Source organism: Gossypium raimondii, chromosome 2 (assembly GCF_025698545.1).
Source record: "Gossypium raimondii isolate GPD5lz chromosome 2, ASM2569854v1, whole genome shotgun sequence".
Classification (NCBI taxonomy): domain Eukaryota; kingdom Viridiplantae; phylum Streptophyta; class Magnoliopsida; order Malvales; family Malvaceae; genus Gossypium; species Gossypium raimondii.
The window spans coordinates 47,121,693-47,147,816 of record NC_068566.1 but is presented as its reverse complement, the minus strand read 5'-3'; the positions used below and the strand labels follow the sequence as shown (position 1 = coordinate 47,147,816).

General features: G+C 31.6%; 3 protein-coding genes and 1 long non-coding RNA gene across 11 annotated transcripts; 3 read left to right on the top strand and 1 right to left on the bottom strand.

The window, feature by feature from the left end:
* Positions 1 to 525: 525 nt before the first annotated feature.
* LOC105789263 (uncharacterized) lies at positions 526 to 4,444 on the top strand. Of its 3 annotated transcripts, none has more exons than XM_052627708.1 (11): positions 526 to 738; positions 910 to 1,030; positions 1,117 to 1,182; positions 1,309 to 1,392; positions 1,496 to 1,561; positions 1,658 to 1,871; positions 1,959 to 2,020; positions 2,114 to 2,311; positions 2,902 to 3,006; positions 3,643 to 3,766; positions 3,857 to 4,444. In XM_052627708.1, exons 1-11 carry the CDS (start codon positions 626 to 628, stop codon positions 4,213 to 4,215), a joined length of 1,512 nt encoding a protein of 503 aa, XP_052483668.1. In that variant the 5' UTR covers positions 526 to 625; the 3' UTR covers positions 4,216 to 4,444. The 3 variants fall into 3 exon arrangements, with proteins under 3 accessions (XP_052483668.1, XP_052483670.1, XP_052483669.1); XM_052627709.1 differs by having other exon boundaries at positions 571 to 738; positions 932 to 1,030; XM_052627710.1 differs by lacking the exons at positions 1,658 to 1,871; positions 1,959 to 2,020.
* A 1,283-nt stretch (positions 4,445 to 5,727) lies between these two features.
* LOC105789268 (uncharacterized) lies at positions 5,728 to 9,065 on the bottom strand. Of its 2 annotated transcripts, XM_012616593.2 has the most exons (8): positions 8,894 to 9,065; positions 8,692 to 8,774; positions 8,523 to 8,591; positions 7,553 to 7,787; positions 7,216 to 7,475; positions 6,687 to 6,707; positions 6,499 to 6,599; positions 5,728 to 6,412 (listed from the first exon to the last, which is right to left on the bottom strand). In XM_012616593.2, exons 2-8 carry the CDS (start codon positions 8,749 to 8,751, stop codon positions 6,037 to 6,039), a joined length of 1,122 nt encoding a protein of 373 aa, XP_012472047.1. In that variant the 5' UTR covers positions 8,752 to 8,774; positions 8,894 to 9,065; the 3' UTR covers positions 5,728 to 6,036. The 2 variants fall into 2 exon arrangements, with proteins under 2 accessions (XP_012472047.1, XP_052483667.1); XM_052627707.1 differs by lacking the exon at positions 6,687 to 6,707 and having other exon boundaries at positions 8,894 to 9,064.
* A 6,064-nt stretch (positions 9,066 to 15,129) lies between these two features.
* Positions 15,130 to 17,559, top strand: LOC105789276 (uncharacterized). Of its 2 annotated transcripts, none has more exons than XR_001132255.2 (2): positions 15,130 to 15,240; positions 15,697 to 17,559. It is a non-coding gene; the product is annotated as an uncharacterized LOC105789276 (long non-coding RNA). The 2 variants fall into 2 exon arrangements; XR_008193789.1 differs by having other exon boundaries at positions 15,158 to 15,240; positions 15,574 to 17,559.
* A 3,466-nt stretch (positions 17,560 to 21,025) lies between these two features.
* Positions 21,026 to 25,149, top strand: LOC105789265 (uncharacterized). 4 transcript variants are annotated; one of them, XM_052627705.1, is made up of 12 exons: positions 21,026 to 21,191; positions 21,318 to 21,400; positions 21,587 to 21,655; positions 22,373 to 22,559; positions 22,657 to 22,907; positions 23,432 to 23,452; positions 23,582 to 23,600; positions 23,761 to 23,830; positions 23,918 to 24,020; positions 24,163 to 24,226; positions 24,357 to 24,456; positions 24,544 to 25,149. In XM_052627705.1, the coding sequence occupies exons 2-12, from the start codon at positions 21,341 to 21,343 to the stop codon at positions 24,848 to 24,850; spliced, it is 1,251 nt and encodes a 416-aa protein (XP_052483665.1). In that variant the 5' UTR covers positions 21,026 to 21,191; positions 21,318 to 21,340; the 3' UTR covers positions 24,851 to 25,149. The 4 variants fall into 4 exon arrangements, with proteins under 4 accessions (XP_052483665.1, XP_052483666.1, XP_052483663.1 ...); XM_052627706.1 differs by having other exon boundaries at positions 21,027 to 21,191; positions 22,373 to 22,469; positions 23,731 to 23,830; XM_052627703.1 differs by having other exon boundaries at positions 21,027 to 21,191; positions 23,731 to 23,830.
* Positions 25,150 to 26,124: the final 975 nt, after the last annotated feature.

Genomic DNA, 26,124 nt, shown 5'->3' with positions numbered 1-26,124 from the left:
TAATAGGTCAGTTGTCGCCATATGTGGTACTATGTGATTCTGCTTTGACATTCTCATTGCTAAGGTTATACGAGGTTGTTATGGCTCAACAGTCCCTACAGATGATCCATAGCAGATCATTTCTAAGGTAACTCAATTAGGGCTTATGGGGGGTTCTGATTATGAATAGTCTTGAGTGGACAGTCATTGCAAAGCATATCTAATGGAAGGGTACGTAAAATTCAATTCGACTCAAAAAAATAAAAATAAAATTCAAACTTAGAATTCACAGTTATATTAACTATTACAAGTATTCAACTTAAAAAAATAATTGAGTTCTAACTACTATTACTGCACTCATTAGTAAAATATAAAATCAGGTGTACTTAAATATAATTAAGAGCAGACAAAAATAACGAGAAGTAAACTTTGTATAATAAAAAGCAAACTAACTCACTCGCGTCTCATTTATTAAACACTAGATTTCTTAAACAATTTTTATTCTATTAAATAATAATGTTCCTAATATTTTAAGATATTAGTTTATCCAGAAAATGATAAAAAAGGATGAGGTATTGGGGAGTGCGTGCTTTGACTTGTACACTTTGCAAGAAGAAAACTGCAGTTGCGCGATTCTTTAATATTCATGGCGAGAACGGAAAAAAAGAACGGGAAAAATAGCTTAATTTCATTTATAAAACGACTTAACATGTTCACAGAAGGGGAAGGGTGCAACAAAGAAAAGTTCTCTCTGAAAAGGTAAGGAATCAAATCTCCCTTTGCTCTTGTTCTCTTTGCTTTTATGGAAAAGAACTGAGGAGGATATACTTCGTCTTTGAAATTTGACTTTAAATTTATTAGGATTTATGTAGTTTGTTGTAGATTTGCTATAGTTTCCAATTTAGATCTTATTATCTTTTTTATGTTTAGTTTTTTTTTTTTGGTCTGCAAGGTGCACTTCCCATATTTTAGCTTGAAGGAATTCATGGAGGCTAATGGCAGTGAACAACCAAAATGTCAAAGAAGTTTTAATCATCGTGGGAGGAAGAATGTAAATTTTCTTTTTTTGAAAAAGTTTCCTCTTTTCTCATAATTGACTACTTAACACTTTACCTGTTTTTTCTCCACCGTATGCAGGATTGCTGGGATGAAGTGGTCAAGGTGTTATGTATGATACTGCGTGATGACAGTATTTCAAATATAGTAAAGTTTTCTCTCTGCTTTATAGTTTTTTTTTTTTTTAATTCTTTTCAATAAATTTAAATTTATTATTACAATTCGTTTTTGATGATTTTTTAAGTAACATTCCCTTCTAAATTTATTATGCAGCGGTTGTGGAAGGAGAAAAAAGTGAAAATACAAGAGGCATTTACGCAGCTGGAGGATATGATGAGCAAAAATGCCTTGCAAGAGGTTGAATCGTTTCTAAAGCTGTAAAAAAATTCAGCTCCGAACGAAGAGTACTTAGTTCTTTATTTTCTTTTAATGGTTGAGTTTTTTCCAACTCTATGTGCAGAGTTGCTGGACTGAAGTGGTAAAGCTGTTACGTATAATATTGGGTGATGAGAGTATTTCAACTACGGTAATGTTTTCTTTTCAACTCTATGAAATTTTGTTATGCAGACCACATGTTTTAGGCAAATTCTTATTACATATCTTTCTTAAATTTATTATTTAGACCTCATGGGAGTTAAAAGTAATGAAAGTAGTAAAGGCAATTGAGCAACTCAAAGACCCGCAATTTGGATTTAAAATGTTGAAAGAGATGATGAAGGAGAGTATTAGTCAAAATACGAAAGTGAAAGAGGCATTCCAATTGATTGAATCAGTATTGAACCAATCAGAAAATTCAGTTCCAAACCAAGACCATACAAATGAGATTAATGGCTTAGGTATGATCTTTGAAGAGATATTACGTGTTGATTAATCATCTACATTAATATTTTATTATTTCTTGTTTGTTTTCTTTATATTTTTAGATCAAACAGTAGTATACTTGATAAAGAAGGAGCTACAATCACTTAAAGAGCACCTTGTACAGGCAATACCGATTGCTTTGTAACTCTGTTTCCTTTCTTTCATTATGCTTTTCCTTTAGATCAAACATTATTAACTTTATATTTTGCATGTCCAGGCAAATGCCATTTGTGACCAAAAGGCGCAATCAATGACGGAGGCAAAGACTTTTTGCAAGGTCTCGGGTATGCTAAGTAATGTGCTCAAGTCTTGTTGTGCAAAGATGTATGATATTGTGGACTCTGCAAATTCTATTCAAGGACCTTTCGTGCAAATAGAAGATGAACAATTCGCACTCCACTTTCCTGGCTCAAAGGTAATAGCTTTGAGATCCAACTTGGACTTTGAATGTGATAAATTATGGTTTGTGTAGATACTTTCTAAATATCACTAATTTACGAATTTTATCTACCTACATATAGTTTTTCTCATTTATGATTTTCTTTTCTTTATTTACTAGAACAAGAGTAGAACCAAATGCTGAAGGTAACTAAAATTCTCAAATTCGGAATAATCTTTTAAAAATATAATATACCTATCACAATGAACACTTACAGGTAGGAATTATAAGTCTACTGTATGATTTGAAGTTTACATGCAGGGATTATTTATAGCAAAAGAAGTGTTAGGATGTCCTCTTTTAATCAATGGAGTATTAGATTTTACATTTATCATGAAAACCCTTTTGTAGAAGAAAAAAATTGTAATTGTAGCAAACATGAGTCCTGCTAAATGGTTTATTATCAGGTTAAATAAGGAGTAGACTTATTAAGGTTGCCATATCATTTCTGTCTTAGTAATTTGTTAGAACAATCTTAAAGAGGCGAACATCTAGTAACTTGTCTGCCTCTGTTGTTCTGTTCTCTGTTTCACTTTGCTACTCATCTTTATATATTTCGAATGTAGATGATTGATGAAGAGAAACAAGCTGAGGAAATGAAATTTGCCATAAAATATGTGGGAGGAAGACTAGAGACATTAACATTGAAAATGCAAAGCGACCAAAAGATGGTAAGGATTGAATTTTGAGTTTAACAGAGCAAATTATGACCTGAAAATGCAAGCATTTATTGTGCATTAACTTATTGTCTATCATTTTAATGAATGATGCAAAGATGAAGTTTAATATTCAGTTATAACAATACTCGTCGACCAATTAAGTTTTTAGCTCTTCTCACTTATTCCTGCTGCCATGTATGTAGAACTTGTCATTCCTTTAATGAGCTGTCTATTTTATCTTTTGCAAACTATACATCACCATTCATTTTTGTTTAATTTCTTCATTAATTCTCTTGGTTACATGTAGTTGTAGAGAAAATGCTATCCTGCTACTGTGCATTCTGGTTAAGGTACCAGCTTGAATCCAAAACTTTAATATTATACCTTAAGACATGAACACTCAAACTTCAAATAGTTATTTCAGGACTGTCTAGTTGATGCCACATTTATGGTAAGAAACTAAACTGAAACAAGAAATATCAGGTAGAAACACACAAAAAAGAAATCCTGACTAGGAAAGCTGTCAGTTACTAATTCTGTGCGTAATGCTGTTTACTTTTCTCCTTATTTGTTGTGTTATAACGTTGCAAAGCTTTTGATTTTATCTGCTTATTTTTGGACCAATTTCTGGTTCTCTTTTGCTTATAGATTCCTCCAGCTCATTTGAATCCTGAATCTTCTAACCCTATGGGTGCTTTGGGGGACTCATTCGACATTGAAGAGCTTCAGACTGATTCGCCCTTGGAAAGTTGGCTCGATAATTTGATTTCAAGTAAAGGCTGCAAGCTACTATTTAATGAATTTATTTTTTCTTTGAATTAATATATAAAGACAGGATCTTTAATTACCTTTGATGTCACAGCTGTCGTCATCAAAGGATACGAGGTTTATCAACGCAATGCTGATGCGCTCAACAAAATATTTCAAAACCATGCTCACTTTGCTGACCAATTTCAATTGAAAGATCGAGTGTTTCAAAGCAACATTATGAATGCTCTCGCTGAAATTTACTTGAAATTAGAAAGCAGTCTTGGTAAGCTTGAGCTAACTGAGATTGATGATATTTTGGTAAGGGTGAAAGACATGGAGGTCACTGGTTTGGAACTTTCATGGCTACGTGAAACATTGGAGAATCAAACAAAGATAAAGAGATTGGAAGAAGCTATCCAAGAATCCATTCTAGAGTTGGCCAAATTAAAGAAGAAACAACGGCTAGAGTAGTTGCTGCTTCCAGTTATGTCGTTCAAGTAATAGCAGTCAAGAAGTTTTTTATTGGTTAATTGGAATGTTGATGAACTGCTAGTAGTGTATGCTTTTGTGTGAGCGCTTGTGTTTGATACTTTTGGTATTTAAAAGTTGTTTTGTTTTTGGTATTTTTTACAGTTGATATTTGTGGTTAAAATTTCAGTACTTTATTGATAGATTATATGGCTGTTCACATTTTTGATAATTGCGTGGGATAGTTGTTTAACCCAGATTGCACAGGACTATGCTATCAGTTGGATCAAGACTCGACCATTATTTTACTTAATTAGCAAAACATAATTCAAGCGTACTTTTATTTTACATAATAATTCGATACAATTGTTTATACCTTTAATTTAGTGTCACGATTCAATCTATATTAATTCAATCAAGAAATGAAAAAAAAATTTTCATTTTATATAATAATTTATATTATTATGAAGTTTTTTTATCTTTTGTATTTTTATAAATAAATAAAAATCAGACATAGTGAGATTTGAACCTAAGACATTATTTGAATATTAAACATTTATTTTTACCATTTTAATTGATGCTTAATTTATTTTCAAACATTTAATTTTACTGTTTCAACCAAAGTTTCATTTGTTTTTATATGAATTTTAATAAATATATATTATATAATTTTTCACTTGCATTGTGGGTGTGTCGTAATCTAATATATGTATAAAATTTTAATTATAACATTTAAAAATAAATAAATGCAATTATTTTAAAAATAAATATAAAAAATGTAAAATGATATTATACTGGTATATAATTTAATTCCTAGTTTAGTGTGTGTATATATATATATATTAAAAATATTTGGTCAGAAAACTATTATTTTTCACAATTAAAAATAATATCAACCAATAAAAACATACTATGTGGCATGTTTTCATTAGATATAATATATATATTCAGATAAGAAGAGATAAAATAATAATTTAAGTACCTTAAATTAAAAAAATCTTTTGAATATCAAAATGAGAATAAGGTATAACTCATTTGCATTTAAAGATGATATGAGTTAAGTTATTCGGATTTAAGTGTAATATCAACACACTTTATGTTTGTTCAAGTCCGCTTGGCCTAAAATATAAATTTAAAATTTTATTGAAATCGCTCATATTTATAAATAGTTAACTAATTTTTTAAGAAAATATTTATATTATTTTTATTTTAATATATAATAGATTTATATAGTTTTCTATTTATTAAAATTTTATATAGACATCTTAATATTTTTTAATGTTTACATTATAATATTATATATATTACTACATATTTATCTTCCATAAAATTTACGTAATATATAAAAATAGCATAATATAATATATTAGAAAATTAGAAAATGGCTTGAGCCATGAATTTTTAAGCCCGAGCCCGACTCATATTTTAAACTGGACTAATCTTTTATCTAAATCCATTTTTCGAACCTAATAAAAAAAATCTCAGTTAGACCATTGAGATTCAAACACAAAACCATCACATAAACACATAGTGTCTGTATCTTCAGTTCATAAACATCCCAATAAACCATTGAGATTCAAACACAAAACCATCACACAAATGCATACTGTCTCTATCTTCAGTTCATAAACATCCTAATAAACCATTGAGATCCAAACACAAAACCATCACACAAACACAGACTGTCTGTATCTTCAGTTCATAAACATCCCAATAAACCATTGAGATTCAAACACAAAACCATCACACAAACACATACTGTTTGTATCTTCAGTTCATCAACATCCTCAATAAACCATTGAGAAAGTATTTCAGAAAAGCAAATTACGCAAGCCGTGGTTTCTTCTGCAATCCCGCTAGCTTCAGTAGGTTTTCTTCTAACTCAGCTTTGTCCTTCTCTAGCTTCAGTTGGTTTTCTTTTAACTCAGCTTCACCCTTCTCCACCTTCAGTTTGTTTTCTTTTAAATCAGCTTCTCCCTTCTCCACCTTCAGTTCGCCTTCCCTAATATTAGTTTTGTTCTTCTTTATCTCTTCTTCTAATTTCTTCATTTCACGAGCCTTCGCCAAGTTATTCCTCATGTTTTGCACCATTACCTCCATATTTATGATGTTTTTTAGCTCGAGCATCTCTGGGTTACTTTCTATTTTATGGTCAGCTTCAGCTAGGGAGTTTGTAAGGATGGTCTGAAAATCTGCATGCCTAAATAAAAAAGTTGTTATCAGTGTGAGGGTGCTTTTGAAATTTCTCATGAGCACATTAGCATTGCGTCCATAAATGTTGTATACCCTTGGACAGTAGAGATGTTCTCATGTGACAGCTTCGTATTGTCTTGATTTTCTCTGGCATCATAGTTTTCCAATTCAAATAACGGCAGTAATCGAAGATCCTATATGCAGAAGAGAATAAGATGTGATCCAAAAAAAATAAGCAACTTGAATTAAATATATATATATATATATATGCCAAACCCTACCAGGTGGACCTCATGATAACCCTGTAAATAAGGAGAAAGATACACAGCAATACACAAAATTAGAAATTGACAGCTTTCCTACCCAGGATTTGTTTGTGTGCGAGTGTTGGTCTAATATAGCTTGTTTTGATTTGATCTCTTACAAACAAGTCGAATCAATCAAACAAAGCTAGGGCTAAATTCATTATCATTACTTGTTTGTCTTGAGGGGTCATGTACATTTTCAATATGCAGACTACAGAGTAAAGATTAGTGACAAAGTGGGAACATGAGAGACAAGAAAACAAGTTATTATATGTACACCTCATCAAGACTGTTCTAAATAAACTTACCACATCATCTCTATAAATTCAATAATACGAGAACAAAAGAAAGATCATGCGGCTACTACTTTTCATCTAACTTGATGATATGGATATTATACTATACTAAGTTACGGAGTGATAATTTTCATGATAAAAGTAAAGTCTAATGCTCCATTGATTAAAATACTAAAGAAAAATTGGGTGGTTCTACTCAAAATTTTTACCTGTAGGTTGATGTGAATCTTAGCACATCTGCTACAGTCAGGGGTTAGAGGAAAGTGGAATATGAAAGGTTGATCTTCCATTTGCACAAGATCTTGAATACTAACACGATTTGTAAGCTGCAGCATTGCTAAATAAGAAGCCAAAACTCTGCATAGAACTTTTGTCACCATGTTAAAAACCTTATCCTCTGAGATTAATTGCCCTGTTTGGTCCACAATAGCCTGTCCCTGCACCTTTATTTCCTTTTGCAATGCTTTAACTGAAATAAAAAGAAAGCAGATACCAAATTTTAATTTAAATGATTAATCAACACCTATTACCTCCTAAAAATAGTACCTATGAGTGAGATTGAGTCAGGAAGGTCATCCACACAATCGAAGTCCTGAACTGGGTTTGTTGGCTGGTTAAAAAATGAAGGCAGCTCTTGAAATGCATTGTTGACGCTAAGACTGGAACTGGCATTTTCGACAATCCTTGGCTGCAATTTTCTCGACCATTGCAGTAAGACTTGTGGCTCGTGAAGCCGATTCATCGCTTCCACTACTATCGCTTGCTTTTCTTCCCATTTCCTCTGCATTAAAAAAAATTACTAAATTAGAAAAATAAATAAACTACACATGTACCGTGTAACCTATTGGCCGGATATTCATCCTTCTCAAGAATAGTTTGATTCAAATCTTAGTTGTATCAAAATTGAATTTTCTTTCAACCCAAATTGTGATTATTGATCGAGTGTTCATCCATCTCAATAATAATTTGATTTCGAATATTTGTTGTAACCACTCATCTGTTTATGTGCCTAATGAAATATTTACGCAATATTGATACGGCCAAGTAGATTAAAATTTGGACTCAATATTCCACCTAATATTATGTATATATATAATATTTTTTTATGCAGAAACAAGGAAGAAAAGAAGAAAAACTACATTAGGACCATAAGATGATAGTCCATGACTACTGCCTTAAAATCCTATACTACTCTTTTCTTCTTTGCTCGAACACAAGATTCCTAGTATTCAAAAAGGAAAAACACACACAACATTCCCTCTTCAACCCCAAGGATTTAATGCAGACCATGTCAGCTTTAATGCCTACTTTGCCTATTTCCCACTTCACTCGACAGAGGACCAACTTGCACCTCAGTTTTTTTTTTGTTCCACATTTAGCTCAATCTTGTAAAAAGTTAGCCACAATTCTGGTATTTGGGGAAAAAAAGAGTCAGAAATTGCAGGATTGGCATGTTAAACAGAGTCTGGTATAGTTTACCCTAAAACAAATTATAAAAAGAGAGGAAAAGTCTCACAGCGGTTCGATATTTGTCATCCTCATCCAATATCATCCGTATCAAGTCTGCCACCAGCTCATGACACTCCTGCATATATGGAGAGTAACCAAAAAATTGGAACTATTGTTAAATAAACCCTAAACTATAAAGAAATTAGTCGGAAAAAGAAAAGAAAATGAAAAGGTACCTTGACTCTTTTACGACTGCGTTTATCTTTATCTGATTCCACTTCAATGAAATCCCCCATGTATTCCTTGAGCGAAGTACAATCTGAAAATCAAGAAAAATGATATAAAAAGATGATAAAAATCTGAATATCAAAACTAAGATCATTTCTGTCTGTTTATTAATGTTGGATTAGAATAAGGAGAAGTTCAAAATTTGCTTACAGAGAATGTAAAAAAAATGTTTAAGGAGAAGAAGAAATTGCAGCTATCCAGGAAACAAGCGAAGTCAAACCCTCCCCTTAATGATTTAGAAGAAAATGAAAAGAAAGTTCATACATAAAATAAAGACCAAACTCGATTCCATCGATGGAGGTTAATATTGTGTACAGTTGCAGAGTAGAGACTTGTTCATATCTTATTTTGATTAAAAATAAACTCAATCGAGTGAATTTTGACTAAAAAATTAAACATGTCAAATTAAAATTTTATTATTATATTAAAACACATAAATTTGAATCAATATATATTTAAAAAAATTAAAGCAAAATAAATAATAATAATTTAATATGATAAACTTAAATTATTAATTAACTAATTATTCTTTTTTAGTAAATAAATTGAAATATAATCCGTCCAACCCTTAAATGCAAAACTTTCGTAGTACTTTTACTAAACTTATACTTGTATACACATATTGAATTACAAATGTGGTTAATTTAACCGTACAAATATTACATTTGAATTGAACTAGACTTTATACAAATATAAAGTTTATAAACTTGTGTATACATCTCAAATTACGAACATAGTCAATTAAATTCAATTACAATTACAATTAAATTGAAGTTTGCTCAAATATGAACCCTAAACTCATATAGTCTCAAATTACGAGATTAGCTTATTGAATTATCCAATTAAGCAATTATAAAAGTATGATTGAATCAAAATTTGTTCGAATAGAACTCCATGTGATGGCCTGATGGTTAAGGGTGTTCACCGTTCCAAGTGTAGTATGAGTTCAAGTCGCGTTAGTCACATTTGTTGTAAAGGTTTTTCCTTGTTATTGTAATTCACTAAAAGAAATTTTGTTCAAATATAAACCCTAAACACATATACACATTTTCAATGACGGATGCAACTCTAACACCGCCATTCTTGGCAAAGTCAATCCTTGTGTCATGGGGCTAGATCTTTCATCTCGTAATCCATGTGACTTTAAGCGATCCATTTGCTCCAAATTCCCCTAAGTCAGCCTAACCACCACAAGTGAGGGGAAGACTCTCTATTTATAGTTATACTCCCCCAAAATCGACGGACAAGATTAATCTTATCCCTTAAATCATGAGATTTACAAGATATACCATATCAAATCTAATCTAATCTAATCTTCACATTATATGATTCCTATCAATCTTCTAATATTAGTTGCAATATTTAACAAGATAGTCTATGTTGTCATATCTTAATCATTGGGCCACTCAAGCTTCAATCTGACAGGTTTCTCCAACAGATTATTGAATTGAGTCAGTTCTTGTGGGCCAAATGATCCCCTTCTAACCAATAGACCTCCATTGGATACATTTGGTGCGATGGTCACTAGCTTTGAACTGGGACCCGTGACACTTGCATCAGCTAGCCATTTACCTTCTCTCTACGCATAGACGACTTCAACTTCTGTAAAATATCTCTAGTTGCTTTAAGCATAGTATCGTGGTGAATAACAACCTCTTGGCAATTCCTCAACTATCATACACCCCTCAAAGTTCGGCCTCTAAAACAGAACACTCTTTGAAGTCGTAAAGCTTCTTATTTGTAACACCCAAACCCGGCCTAGACATTATGGTCGTATCTGACAATGTCACACGATAGTGTTTTTGAAACCTCATTGTTACGATGAAAACATTCCATGCTATTATCTTTTGTAAACTTTCGTTTTGAAACATCCCTCGATGTGGAAGCTTTAATAAAACAGTCTAAGTGATCATGTGTTTAGAAAATACTTTAACTTTTTAAAAACTGAATTTCTTATGACCAACAGGTATAAATCCATAAAGTAAAATAAATAAATAAAAACCAAAGTCCCAGAGGGTCCTTAACTTACAACCCAAATAATCAATAATAATCAAATCATAAATCGTAAATTGAAAACCATGAAGTCCAAAAATTATTGTGGTCACCGTTGAGTCCTCCGTCGCACCGATCCGTCTGAGTCTGGGGATTACCTGTGCACATTAAACAAAAAGGGTGAGTTTACGTAAACTCAATGTGTAATCCCGCAGAAACAAACAAACAATCAATATTCACAGTGCACAGTTGAACAGTCTTGGGCCTAAGCCTTTTTCAGTATCAGTGACAGTTTGAGCCTTAGCCTAACTCAGTACAGTATCAAATATGCAGTGGGGCCTTAGCCCATCACAGTATCAGTATGCGTTAGGATCTTAGCCCATCATAGTATCAATATACAGTCATGCAGTGTTCAACAATAAAGTCCTACCCAACCAGCCTCTACACACAATCTCCGTCCAACCCTACACTCCATATGGGGATTTAATCAAACCCACTCATCCCTACACTCCAAATAGTACCGAATGCGGCACAAAACAGTAATTTTCAGTTAAGCTGCCAGTATATTAGGCTTAAGAGCATTTCAATACACTTCCTCCAAATATAATCAATCCAACCCGATGTAATGCAACATAAAATATATGACATGCTATTATGCAATTTCAGTACATATATTCAGTTCAGCTATTAACATGCTCAGTGCAGATATCATTCAGTCAATTTCACACATTTAGGGGTCTAAGTAGTGGTTACCGATCTTACAGTAGGTTCACAATCGACTTGGGCGACCCGTGCAACCTTAGAAACATTTCGGTAAAAATGGTCTCACACGCCCATGTGATCTACCCGTGTGGCCCACTCGACCCAAATTGGCCTTGGCCGTGTGATCCATTTTTAATGTAACCTGTATTAGCTAAATATTCATATATGTTTTCACTATTTACTTATATGTTCATTCAAAGCTGTCTACTTGAGTCATTGTCACTAAATTATTTATATCTTGAGATACATAATTCCAAATTAAGATCCACTTGATTTTTTGAAACCAGACTCCTATCATAAAATTTTTAGAATTTATAGTTTATCAAATAAGTACAATAAAATCTTCAAATTTATCTCTATTCGCTATTTGACAGCTTCAACATTTCCTTACTAAAATTATTTATCTCTTAGTACGAATTTGGATGATATTTCCGTTTGTTTCTCTTGAAAATAGAATCATTAAGGATTTAAACATATAAATTTAAGCCCTAATTATTTTTTTATAATTTTGATGATTTTCCAAAGTTAGAACAGGGAACCTAAAATCATTCGACATTGTCTCACAAAATTTATTATATCTCATAATTTACAATTCTATTGCTTACACTATTTCTTCCATGAAAAACTAGACTCAATAAAATTTAATTTCATATTTTATTCAACTCAGAACTCAATTTCTACTATTTTTGATGATTTTTCAAAGTTAAACTACTGCTGTTATCCAAAACTATTTTAGTGTAAAATGTTGATTTCCAAGTTTATAACACCTTTATTTCCTTTCTCTACAATTTTTCGCATTATTTTATCTTATTTCTCTTATTTCTCGACAACAAGCAATTTTGGCTTTTTGCTGAATCCCGTTTTCTGTGTTTCGGGTACACACCTGGTATCGTTTCTGATGCGTAAGCACTCATAAGCCTCCAAAACCTAAAAATCGACCAACATATCTCCAAATTAATCACTTAATTCGTTTTTGATCAACCAATTTCGAAAGGAACTCAACTAAAAACCTAACAAAACCCTTACCTTGCTTGAGTAACCACAATTTTGCACAATCACAGCGTCGATTCAAAACCACCAATCCCTTGATTAACTCTTAAACACAAAAAAGGAATCCCCTTTTTAGAGATTAACCAAGAACGATTAACAATAGCCAAAATCGTTATTTACCGAACACTCGCAACCAACGATGAACAACCAAATCAATTGGAAAAAAAGAAACGAAAAAGAAAAAAATAATGGAAATTTCGGCAGCAACTAGGGGAAAGAATCGGCAGAGGAGAGCAAAAAAAGAAGAAGGAGAAGAAAACGTCAGAAAAAGTATGGAGAATTGGAGAGAAAACTGAAACTCTATTTTTTTCAACAAAAAAGATAATCAGATTATTTTCTGATAACCTCTCCCCAATTATCTCCTAAAATCACTCCCTATTAACATACTAAAACACAACTACTCAGAATTTTGCCCCAACACAACTCTTAGCCAAAATTAGAGCAAAAATACTGTCTCCACGCCATCATCGATAATTGAACACAGAACCTTCAACATTCAACTTAACCAGCAGAGCGACAAACCCATTCTGATATAAACTTACCAACAATTAAACTTAAGCCCTTTGCACAAGGTTAAGGCTTTATTTATAAAAATACCAAAATTTGCCAAAGTAAGGCTTAAACTTGGGACATCTCACACCCACCTAGAACACATAACCACTGAAGCAGATAAACATTGTGTGTTACACATACACGAAATCAAAAATTAAAATATTGGGGTGTTACATTATTCAAACACAAACCCTCACACAAAAGCATTCCAATTCTACTCCAAGGTCAAATAGATTTTGAATTGTTATTCCGCAATGACAAGTTGATCAGTAAATTTCAAAAGAAAAGAACCTACCCTGAATTTGATAATACACAAGCAGATTGACAAGTAACAGGTGAATATCTCCTAAAATATCTGAGCAGGGACTTGTAAATCTCAGCACGATCTTGTCTTGGGTTGACCAAATTCATTGACTTGAAATGCATTTTTATGAATTGGGTTTTGTTAGCCAACGCATTTCATGTTAACAAATCTAGGTCAAAGCAAGACATCGGAGCTGACATTTTACCTCATGTCTTTTTCATAATAAACCTCAATTAAGCAAAGAGATAAAAAAAAGTTGGATAACTGTTATCTAATGCCATTATCATACATCCCTGAAAAAGACTAATCAGAAAAAGAAGATCCTCACCTGAATTATTATTATTATTAACACATAATACCTCCTTATATATATATATATGTCAGTTGTGAACTGAGTCAGGAAGAGACTTGTAAATCTCAACCCAGTCTTGGTTTGAACTGGATTTAGCTCCTGAAAAACGTTTTTATTAACTAGATTTGATATCTGCTTCAAAAAAGCAATTCAAGAGCCAACAAATCCAATTCAAATCAAGATGCTGGAATACTGAACTACAGCATGAATTGCAGGTCTTGGGAGTGATTCATCACTTCAACCACTATATCCACCGTCTACATCCTTCCCCTATATAAACTCTGCAATATATATAGAGAGAGAAATTAAAACAGATTATAAAAGAGATTGTGGATCTTGGTTCATTGCTTTTTATACTAGCAACTATCTACATCTTCCTCTATATAAACTCTGCAAAAATATATTAGAACTATTTGTAAAAGACGATGGTTTGAATCAATTGTCCATTCATTAAGAATCTATAGCAGTATTAATGGTTTACAGCCTGATAAGAATGTTTATAGCTCGTTTCACAAACCTTTGAAACACAATCTTAATGGTTTTTAGGCCCGTTTGTTTTTGTTGTACTTTAGGGTTTTATCTTTTTGCTTTTACTATTGCTGCCATTGGTTTATTTCCGATATAGCTCCTTGGCCTTTTAAATTCGATTATCAACCTTTTATTAGTAATTTTCTTTCCCGGTAAAGCTTTATTAGTGATTTTTTTGGTTCAATTTAGTCCCTGTTTTTAATTAAATCTATTTTTTGATTATTTTTAAATTATTTGTTAAGTTTCTATGATTATTTGCATGTATTTAATTTCTGTTTTAATTTATAATGCTGAATACATTTTGTTTAATTATAATGAAGTTAATTTGTTTATTATCAATTTATTTTTAAAAACGTTAAATTATGCTATTAGTCCATGTACGTTATAGAAGTTATGAATTTAGTCTCTATATTTTAATTTGGTCAATTTTGATTTTTGTACTTTTGAACTTTAAATTTTCAATCATTACCAAACAATACTTATTAAACTTATTAAGTTCTGTTATTTCAAAAATTTGATGTGACAAACATATTATCCTATGTATAATGTCATGTTAATTTATTATTTCCATATATTACTTGCTAAAAATCCAATTAATGGATTAATAACTATCATTTACGTCAAGATTGGAATATCAAAATTAAAAAAAGTATAGACTTAGAATGATTCAATTGGAGAATATGGACTAAGCCTACAACTATATGTGTAGTATAATACTAGTAATTGAACTTAACCTAAATGATTTAACTACTACCTAAAAAAGTAAAGGACTGAAATTGATCAAATTAAAGTAATGGAACTGAATTCAAAACTTGTACAAAGTACAGGGATTAATAGCATAACTTAACCCCAAAGAAATACTATAAAAGATGCTAAAGAACTCCTTCCAACCCCCATCTCTCTTCGCACGGATCTGACCGCCAAGCGAGCATCTCACCGCGACTCCGATCAAATAAGGTAAATTTCGAAACCCTTAAAGTATCAGCCTCTCTATTTGATTTTTCTGCTTTGGATTCTACTGTGAGATCTTTAGCTATTGTGAAATAGCGGCTGTGAAACCACCATGCCAACTGTATTTGATATCTAACTTTCCTGCCTTCCGTAATTTGTTTTAAGTCGTCTCTTTTATTATTATTTTTTATCATAAAATGTGAGAATTTTATTGGGAAGGATGAACTAATTATTCTCAGTAACTTTTAGGATATAGGGGAAGGAAGTAGATTGTAGATGTTAAGAGAAGCAATGAACAAACCACTGTCTTTTACAAATTGTTTTAATATATTTTTGCAGAGTTTATATGGGGGAAGATGTAGATAATTGATAGTATAAGAAGCGAAGAACCAAGATCCACAATCTCTTTTATAACCTGTTTTAATTTGTTTCTATGTGTATATATATATATATATATTACAGAGTTTATATAGGGGAAGGATGTAGATGGTGGATGGTGGTTGACTCGATGAATCACCCCCAAGACCTGCAATTCATGATGCAGTTCAGTATTCCAGTATCTTGATTTGAACTGGGTTTGTTGGCTGCTGATCTGCTTTTTTGAAGCAGATATCAAATCTAGTTAATAAAAACACTTTTCAGGAGCCAACAACATCAGTTCTAACCAGGACTGGGCTGAGATTTACAAGCTCCTTCCTGACTCTGTTCAACTGATATATATATATATTTAAGGAGGTAGTATGTGTTAATAATAATTCAGGTGAGGATCTTTTTCTGGTTAGTCTTATTCAGGGATGTATGATGATGGCATTAGATAACAATTATCTAACTTTTATCTCTTCTATAATTTGTTGAATTAAGGTTTATTATGCAGAGGACATGGGAGAAAATACCGGTTCTAGTGTCTTGCTTTGACCTAGATTTGTTGACTTGTTAACAAAACCGAATTCATAAAAATGCATTTCAAGTCAATGAATTCAGTCAACACAAGACAAGATCGTGCTGAGATTTACAGGTCCCTACTCAAATATTTTAGGAGATATTTACCTGTTACTTATAATTCAGAATATTTAGGAAATATTCACCTGTAACTTATAATTGGTGGAGTATCTTCTTTTTCTTTGAATTTGGTTTTCAACTCATCCGTTGCTTTTCTCAATCTGCTTGGATATTATCAAATTCGTTTACTGGGTAGTCTGATTCAGGGTAGGTTCTTCTTTTCTTTTGAAATTTACTTCAAATTTTACTAAGTAATGCTTTAGTTTGCAGTCTCTCTCTGCAACATTTTAACGATAATTTTGATGCATCATTAATAAGCATACTGTGCATGCCCATATTTTAGCTTCTAGGAGTACATGACTGATTTCAACAAATAGGGACCAAAAAAAAAAAAAATCCTTTCTTAGCAGGATGATTGTAATTACTTAATTTCTTAGGGAATGTCATGAATCATTGCACGAGATTGAATCAATTTCGAAGTGATCAAAGAATCCAGTTCCGATCCAAGACTATACTGATAGTATTAATTGCATAGGTAGGATCTTTGAGGAGGTATCAAGTTTTGATTAAATATTTATGAAAATAGTAGATGTTGGATTTAGATCAAAAGTATCAACTTTGTAGCAAGACTGATGAACGTTAAACTGTGCTTCATTTATGATTTATATCATAGTGTATTTGCTTTATAGTCCTTCAATATTAAGGTGGGCTGCAATTCCTTAATGAGCAACCGGCTATTGCGGTCAAGTAATAGCAATTCAAAATCTATTTGACGTTGGAGTAGAATCTTTTAATGGTTTATTGGAATGCTTTTGTGTGAGGGTTTGTGTTTGAATCAGGAGCTTTACGACTTTAAAGAGTGTTACTGTTTTAGAGGCCGAACTTTGAGGTGTGTATGATGATTGAGGAATTGCCAGGAGGTTGTTACTCACCACTATACTGTGCTCAGAGCAACTAGAGATATGTTACGGAAGTTGAAGTCGTCCATGTGTATAGAGAAGCAAATCGACTAGCTGATGCTTTAGCTTTTGCTGGCTTTTAACCAGAATGTTGGCCCGCAAATCTCGTGTGCCCACCAGCAGGACCAGCTCAAGTGCTACAAGAGGACATGCAAGGATTGGCTTTGCCAAGAATGGGGGTGTTCCTTTCTTTTTTACATTCGAGATCTATATACTAATTTTTTGGAGTTTATATTTGTAGAGTCTAGTTGAATTTGAAGAAATGTAACATTAGTACGGTTAAATTAACCACATTCGTAATTTTGGATAAAATTACTAAATTAGTTTTTATACATTTTAAATCGTGTAAATTAGTTCATTTGATAAATTTTTTCTATTAAATGATGATATAGAATGTTAATTAAAATAGTTAATTACTAATTTAGTTCCTGAATTATAACTAAAATGTTATTTTGACTTTTATAAAATTCTTAATAATAATTTTAAAAATTAAAACAATCTTCAAAATAAATTAAAATCATTAAAATGTGTTAAAAATTATGTTAAAATATTTTTAAAATAAAATTCTAAAGAATTTACAAAAAAAAAAGGTTTTACCAAACTTTCGAAACCTAGAAATCGTTGGTATTTTACAAAATCTAGAAAAATAAAAAATTTCCAATACTTGATTGAAGTAAAAATAAATAAATAAATAAAAACATGATTGAAGCAAAAGAAAAAATTCATTTTCGTTGCTCATACTTCCAACTAAAAGGTGTATAAAAATCTATTTAATGTTTATTTTCTTCTACTTTAGTGAATACTCATTTTGCATCTCTTATGCTTTTGTATCTGCTATTTGTAGTCATTGTTATAAAATTTTGATTACTTATTTTTGCCTCCCTTAGTTATTACTGCCTCCCTTAGCTATTACTAACTTTCACATTTGAAGATTTTATTCTTTAATCTTTAAGTTATTGGGTTTAACATTTTTTATTTGAACATGTACTCCATGAATTTTGAAATTTTAGAAAATAATAAATTATGGGTATAAATAAAAGATAAAAAGTGAAATTTTAATTTAAGATAAAACGTTAACCATTAACACATCTCTAGAGGTGAAGTAGCAAAATAAGCTCATTGTCTTCATCTTCTTCTTTGTCGCAAAAGAGATGCAGAATTGAATGATTTTGTTTACTGTAAATGTGTCGTTTCTTTAGTTTGATTGTATTTCAATAGTAATAGAACCATTATTTTATTGAAATGAATGACTGCTTTTAGAATTACATTAGAGAACGTCATCAACATGTAAGGTTAGTGTCTCATTGCACTAGATAGTTCCCATTAAATCGAGAATTTTATTAAAAATAAAAATGTTTCCTCATTATTAAAAGAGAGCTCAATTATTCAAAAAAAAAAAAGAAGAAAAGTTACAACGATTCACCAAAAAGAGTTTCTTTGAAGAATGTAAGTTTTGGTTTTAATAAATCTAGGTTTGATTTTGTTTTAACTGAAATCAAGCTTTGATTTCTAAAGGAAAAAGATAACAAAAGATAAAAAGAATGATAGTGGATTTATTTAAAATGTATTTTAATGGTAGTTAAATGGATAAATGACTAAAGTGTATCAATTCGATAACATTAGTGATTATAGAATTTTTAAAATGAAAAATTTTGTAAACATTGAAGGTTAAATTTATTTAATATTTTAACATAATTTTAATAATTTATATTTATTTTAAATATATTTTTTAAAAATTTAGAATTATTGTTAAGAATTTTTTAAAGTAAAATGATATTTTACCTGTAATTTAGGGACCAAATTAATAATTAACCATTTAAATTATGTTACATGTCATTATTTAATAGATAAAATTTAATGGAGGGACTAATTTGCACGTTGTGAAATTTATAAGGGCTAATTTACCAATTTTTAGTAAAGGAACAGAAATACAATCTATCTTTAAATACAGAGGTTTAAAGAAATTTACCTTTTAAATGTAGAAATATAAATTTATGGTCATTCACTAAGCTTTTTCAGGTTACAACATCACAGCTTTGTGCAGAGGTTTTTTTTTGTTTTTTTTTCGGCTTTAGGAAGTTGAGGAGCAAAGGCAAGGCTGGTCCAAATTTAAGGCTATTTAGTAGTATAGGTAAATGACTTTCTTTAGAAACATTAGAGGGCATTCTGGCACTCAATTGGAATAATTTAATATACTTGTAATGGATATTTGAGACTTTTATTTAGATTTTTAATTTTGAAATGTTATACTTGGTTTTTTTTTTATGTTTGATTTTATGGTTAAATGTTGTGTGGATTATGATATGTTGCTAAGTGATATCATGGTGATTGAAAACATGGTGATTGAAGCGTGAATTTTTCACTAATACATTTTATTTGTAGCTTGCAAAGGAGTGGATAGCTTTGTGGTTAAGGTAAGTCCATTGTATGATTTAATTGTTGTTTGTTAAGCATGATTTAGAATGTTTAACTTATGAGTGGATGTTTATTAGTTGTAATTAAATTAATAGAATTGTATATATGATTAAAGAAATAAAACTTAGCTAATATAGTCTTAATTAGTAAATCGATTAAAGAAAAATAGTTAATTAAAAGAATTTTAGGGATTTCATAAATTGACTAAAAGAAGGTTGATAATCATTCAGAATTAAAATCGAGATCGCTTAGTTTTAAGTGGTAAAATGACTAAATACCCTTAAGTTTAAATCCTTGAAAATAGTTTTAATATGGTTCGCAAATTGCTTCCGCAATAAAATTAGATAGTTATTAGTTAGAATTGAGGTGTTATAATGTTGGGGGTGTGTTTTGGGGTGGGTTTGTGCTAGAGAGTCAACTCGGTGGCCAATGTGTCGTTTCGGATTCGGGTCGGCCCGTTTCGGTCGGGTTTGGGGTGTCAAGCGGCCTATTCCCATAATTATCCCAAAAGTCGGCCTAATCTAATAAATTTAAAATAATTTCGGTATTTATTGATATTTAAGTCTTGCTTTTTGATCTAATGCACAAAAAAATAATTTGTTTATTTTTTTGAGTAGAGGAGATATTCGACTCCTAGTACAAAGATCTCCTTAGTACTTATACTTTGGAGTTATGCCTCGCATTTTTTGGCTTTTTTTCCCTCACTTAAATTCTATTTTTAGTTTTTCACTTAAACTCTGATCAGTGTATGTTATTGTAATATTATTTGACCTACGAATTTAACCTATAAATATTCCATTTTCCACTCTAGAAAAATAACCCATTACACATTTAGGTATTAGCTTTTATAGAATTTTGTGTTTATGTTTTGTGAGTTCTTATTTTCGGGTTTCAAGGTTTAGTTTTATATCTAACTTTGTACTCTTTACTCATTATTATAGTAAATTTATTTTTACCCGTGATTTTTTCACGTAAAATATTTGTGTTCAATCATTTCAATTTTATTATTATTATTATTTTACTTAAATTGGGTTTTTCCCATACCTAAAATAGGCCTAAAAAAATTAAAAGTGAAGATTAATTTGATATATTAGATTAATAACGTGAAGCAGGTAATATATATTCATCTTGGAGGTAAATTAATAGGGATCTTACGCTTTGAACAATGTGTAAAAAGCAAGTTGCTCTTACGCTGTGACGACCGTGCAAAAAGCAAGTTGCTTGAGACCGTTGGATTTGGTTTGATGGTAAGATTACAGAAAATATATTTCCTTTTCATTTACGTGCTTGGGATGAGAAAGCCAAATAAACGGCTTTATAGTCCAAAAATACAAAAAAAATAAAATATATGCTGAAGTATATATCTTTTTGTTGGAATCTCGACCGTCTAATCATCTAAAGTAACAAACAAAAAGAACACAGATACTTTTGGAACTTTGGGATTGAATTAATTCCTCTTTTATATTTTTCAAATAATTCCAAAAGCCCAATTCGTACGATCGTGCGAATTCATTCAAGCTTCCGTCTATTTAAAACAATGACAGACAGTGCGTCGACAGCATAACAAGTCTCTACTCTGCAACTGTAAGCAATAGTGAGCTCCATTGCTTGGATAGAATCTTCTTTGATTCATAAGCAGACAGAAATTATTTTAGTTTAGATATTCAGATTTTTTATCATCTTTTTTATATCATTGTCCTTGATTCTCAGCTTGTACTTGGCTCCTGGAACACATGGCGGATTTCGATGGAGAGACATCAAATAAAGATAAACGCTCTCGGGAAAGCGCAAAGGTACCTATTGGTTATTTATACATGAAGGTTATAACTAATTCATAGCTAGAATTGGTTGAGGCTAACTAATAGTAGCTATTTAGTTGCTTCCCTAAACTGCTTTTGCTAATGTCTGCTCATACTCTTTATTGTTTAGGGTTGGTTTCATAATAGTTCCAATTTTTTGGTTACTCTCCCTATATGCAGGACTGTCATGAGCTGCTGGCAGACTTGATATGTAAGATATTGGATGGGGATGACAAATATCGAACTACCGTGAGACTTTTCCTCTCTTTTTATAATTTGTTTTAGGGTAAACTATGCTGTTTAACATGCCAATCCTGCAATTTCTGACTCCTTTTTCCCCCCCAAATACCAGAAGTGTGGCTAACTTTGTACAAGTATCAGATTATTGTTCTTTTGTTTTTCTCAAGATAGAGCTAAAAGTGGGAACAAAAGATAAAATCCTCTTTGTCAAGTGAAGTGGGAAATACGCAAACTAGGCATTAAAGCTAATACCTGGGGTTGAAGAGGGAACGTTGTGTGTGTTTTTCCTTTTTGAATGCTAGGAATATTGTGTTCGAGCAAAGAAGAAAAAGGGAAGTATAGGATTTAAAGGCAGTAGTCATGGACTATCATCTTATGGTTCTAATGCAGTGTTTCTTCTTCTTTTCTTCCTTGCTTCTGCATTAAAAATCCAAATTTTAATTTACTTGGTCATATCAATAGTACCTAAATATTTTATTAGTCACTTAAACAGATGAGTGAAAAGAAAAATTCAATTTTTTCTCCGGGTACAATTCGAATTTAAATTATTATGAAATAAATGAACATCCAACCAATAACCATAACTTTAGTTGAAAGAAAATTTAATTTTGATACAACTATGATTTGAACTGAACTATTCCCGAAAAAGATGAACACATGACAAATAGATCACAAGATACAGTGTAGCTTTTCTTTTTAATTTAGTAATTTTTTTTTTAAATGTAGCGGAGATGGGAAGATAAACAAGTGATAGTAGAGGAAGCTATGGGTCGGCTTCGTGACCCACACCTCTTACAGCAATGGTTGAGAAAATTACAGTCCGGTAATGTCGAAAATCCCAGTTTCAGTCTTAGCTCCAACAATGCATTTCCAGTTTTGAGCCAGCCAACAAATCCAGTTCAGGACTTGGATTGTGCGGATTGCCTTCCTGACTCAATCTCATTTACTACATGTTGATTAATCATTTAAATTAAAATTCGTCATCTGCTTTCTTTATATTTCTGTTAAAGCATTGCAAGAGGAGGAGGTGCCGGGAGAGGCTATTGAGGACCAAATAGAGCAATTAATCTCAGAGGCTAAGGATTTTCGCATGGTGGCACGAGTTCTAAACAAAGTTTGGGCTTCTTATGTTGCAAAGCAACAGCTTACAGATCCTGTTAGGATTCAAGATCTTGTGCAAACGGACGATGAATCTTTCATATTCCACTTTCCTCTAACCCCTAACTCTAGCAGATGTGCTAAGATTCGCATCAACCTACGGGTAAAAATTTTGAGTAGAACCACCCAATTTTTCATTAGTATTTTAATCAATGGAGCGTTAGACTTTACTTATATCATGGAAATTATGACTCTGTAACTTAGTACATTCATCAAGTTAGATCACAAGTAGTAGCCGCATGACCTTTCTCTCTTTTGTAATTTGTTCTCGCATTGTTGAATTTATAGAGATGATGTGGTAAGTTTATTTAGAAACAGTCTTGAGGAGGTGTACATATAATAACTTTTTTTTTTTTTTTTGTCTCTCATGTTCTGTTTTTTTTTCCCACTTTGTTACTAATCTTTACTCTGTAGTCTGCATATTGCAAATGTACACGACCCCTCAAGAGGAACAAGTAATGATAATGAATTTAGCCCTAGCGCTGTTTGATTGATTCGACTTGTTTGTAAGAGAGCAAATCAAAACAAGAAATATTAGACAAACATTCGCACACAAAAAACTCCACGGTATGAAAGCTGCCAGTTTCTAATTTTGTGTATTGTGTGTGTTTTTCTCCTTATTTACAGGGTTATCATGAGGTTGACCCGGTAAGGTTTGGCATATATATATATCTATATATAATTGAAGTTGCTTATTTTTTTGGATCAAATCTGATTCTCTTCTGAATACTGGATCTTTCGCTACTGTGGCTCTTTGATGTGGAAAAATATGAAAAGGAAAACCGTCATCTGCCAGGTAATGGCTGCAAGTTGATATTCTATTATGTCAACTTACAGAAATAATTTGGTCTCTACATTCTTAAACTCTGACTATAATAATCTTAATGGTCTTATACTTGTCAATTGTCAACATTAATATGCTTTAGATTTTTTTGGACATCAATATCCGGGTGAAGGCAGCAGTGATGCCAGAGCAAATCAAGAGAACGTGAAGCTGTCAAATGAGAACATCTCTCCTGTCCAAGGGTATACAACATTTATGGACGCAATGCTAATGTGCTCACTGAGATATTTCAAAAGCACCCTCATACTGATAACAAGTTTATTATTTAGGCATGCAGATTTTCAGAACATCCTTACAAACTCTCCAGCTGAAGCTGACCATAAAATAGAAAGTAACCCAGAGAGGCTCGGGCAAAAAGACACCACAATAGAGGTAATGGTGCAAAATATAGGGAATAACTTGGAGACGGCTCGTGAAAGGAAGAAATTGGAAGAAGAGATCAGGGCATATATATGTATATGGAATTGAAGTTGCTTATTTTTTGGGATCAAATCTGATTCTCTTCTGAATACAGGATTATTCGCTACTGCGGCTCTTTGATTTTGGAAAATATGATATGGAAAACCGTCATCTGCCAGGTAATGGCTGCAAGTTGATATTCTATTATGTCAACTTACAGGAATAATTTGGTCTCTACATTCTTAAACTGTGACTATAATAATCTTAATGGTCTTATACTTGTCAATTGTCAACATTAATATCCTTTAGATTTTGTTGGACATCAATATCCGGGTGAAGGCAGTAGTGATGCCAGAGCAAATCAAGAGAACATGAAGCTGTCACATGAGAACACCTCTCCTGCCCAAGGGTAAAAAACATTTATGGACGCAATGCTAATGTGCTCACTGAGATATTTCAAAAGCACCCTCATACTGATAACAAGTTTTTTATTTAGGCATGCAGATTTTCAGAACATCCTTACAAGCTCTCTAGCTGAAGCTGACCATAAAATAGAAAGTAACCCAGAGAGGCCCGGGCTAAGAGACATCACAAATACGGAGGTAATGATGCAAAACAAGAGGAGTAACTTGGAGAAGCCTCGTGTATGGAAGAAATTGGAAGAAGAGACCAAGAAGAACAAAGCTAACATTACGAAAGGCAAGCGGAAGGTGGAGAAGGGCGAAGCTGATTTAAAAGAAAACAGACTGAAGGTGGTGAAGGGCGAAGCTGGGTTAAAAGAAAAACGAATGAAGCTGAGGTAGGACGATGCTGAATTACAAGAAAACCAACTGAAGCTGACCAGTAATTTGCTTTTTTAAAATACATTGTCCATGGTTTATTGAGGATGTTGATGAACTGAAGATACAAACAGTAAGTGTTTGTCTGATGGTTTTGAATCTCAATGGTTTATTGGAATATTTATGAACTGAGGATACAGAGTATGTTTTTGTGTTTGAATCTCAATGGTCTATTGGGAGCTTTCAAGATATGTAACTGGGTTGTGTGAGTTTATATTTGATTAGCCAAGGAAGTTATGCTCTTGATTTAGAGCAAGTTGCAAGTTTGGTGAGACCGAGAAGGTTCCGATTTTAGATTTTAATATCAGTTGTAGCATTCAAATTGGTTAAATTAAAAATCAGTTAAATAGTTGTGATTGATTGAATTACGTAATTGAATCAAAATTTTAAATTTTTTTATTAATTTATTTAATTTAATCGGTGATTTAATTAATTTGACCACTGATTTAATTACAAAAATTTTGATCATAACTTTCTCACAACTTTTCAAAGTAATAAAAATGTTTTGCTTGCGACCTACTTCAAGAATACCTAAAAAGTAATCATACGAAGTTAAACACTTTTTTCCCTTTGTCGGTAAATATCAATAGAGGTGTTGATGCATTGCATTGAGTTCGGATCGGATCTAAGCATAACATTAACAAATTTTATACTTATTAAGCTTAGGTCGATCTGAATTGAAATATGTGCCTAAAATTTGCTTAAATCTATTTATATTTGTAAACGACTAATCTAAACCCGTCTTAAACTCACCCATATTATTTTTAAAGAATGTTTGTATTATTCCTAATTTAATATTTAATAATCTATGTATTTTTTATTTGTTAAACTTTTATATATATTTATTTTAATGTTTTCTAATGTTTACAATATTATATATTACTATAGATTTAATTTTTATGTTATAAATTACATAATATATAAAATAACATAATATAAAACCTTACAAATTTAAGAAACAGTGAGCCAAACCTTAAATTTTAAAGTCTAAACTCGATCCATATTTTAAATAAGTGCTAAACTTATTTAAAATTTAATATTTTACTTAAATTCTTTCAAATTTCAAACACCAATATTTCAACTCATTAGATCTAGATATCAAATATAAAATTAATAAATAAAAAACATTGATAATAATTCGAAAGTAAACAAAGGAGAAAGAAAACTTGAGGAAGTAATTTGGGTGTGTACATACTTTGAATTTTATTTTTAGATGATTTTTACTAGTGATATTTCTA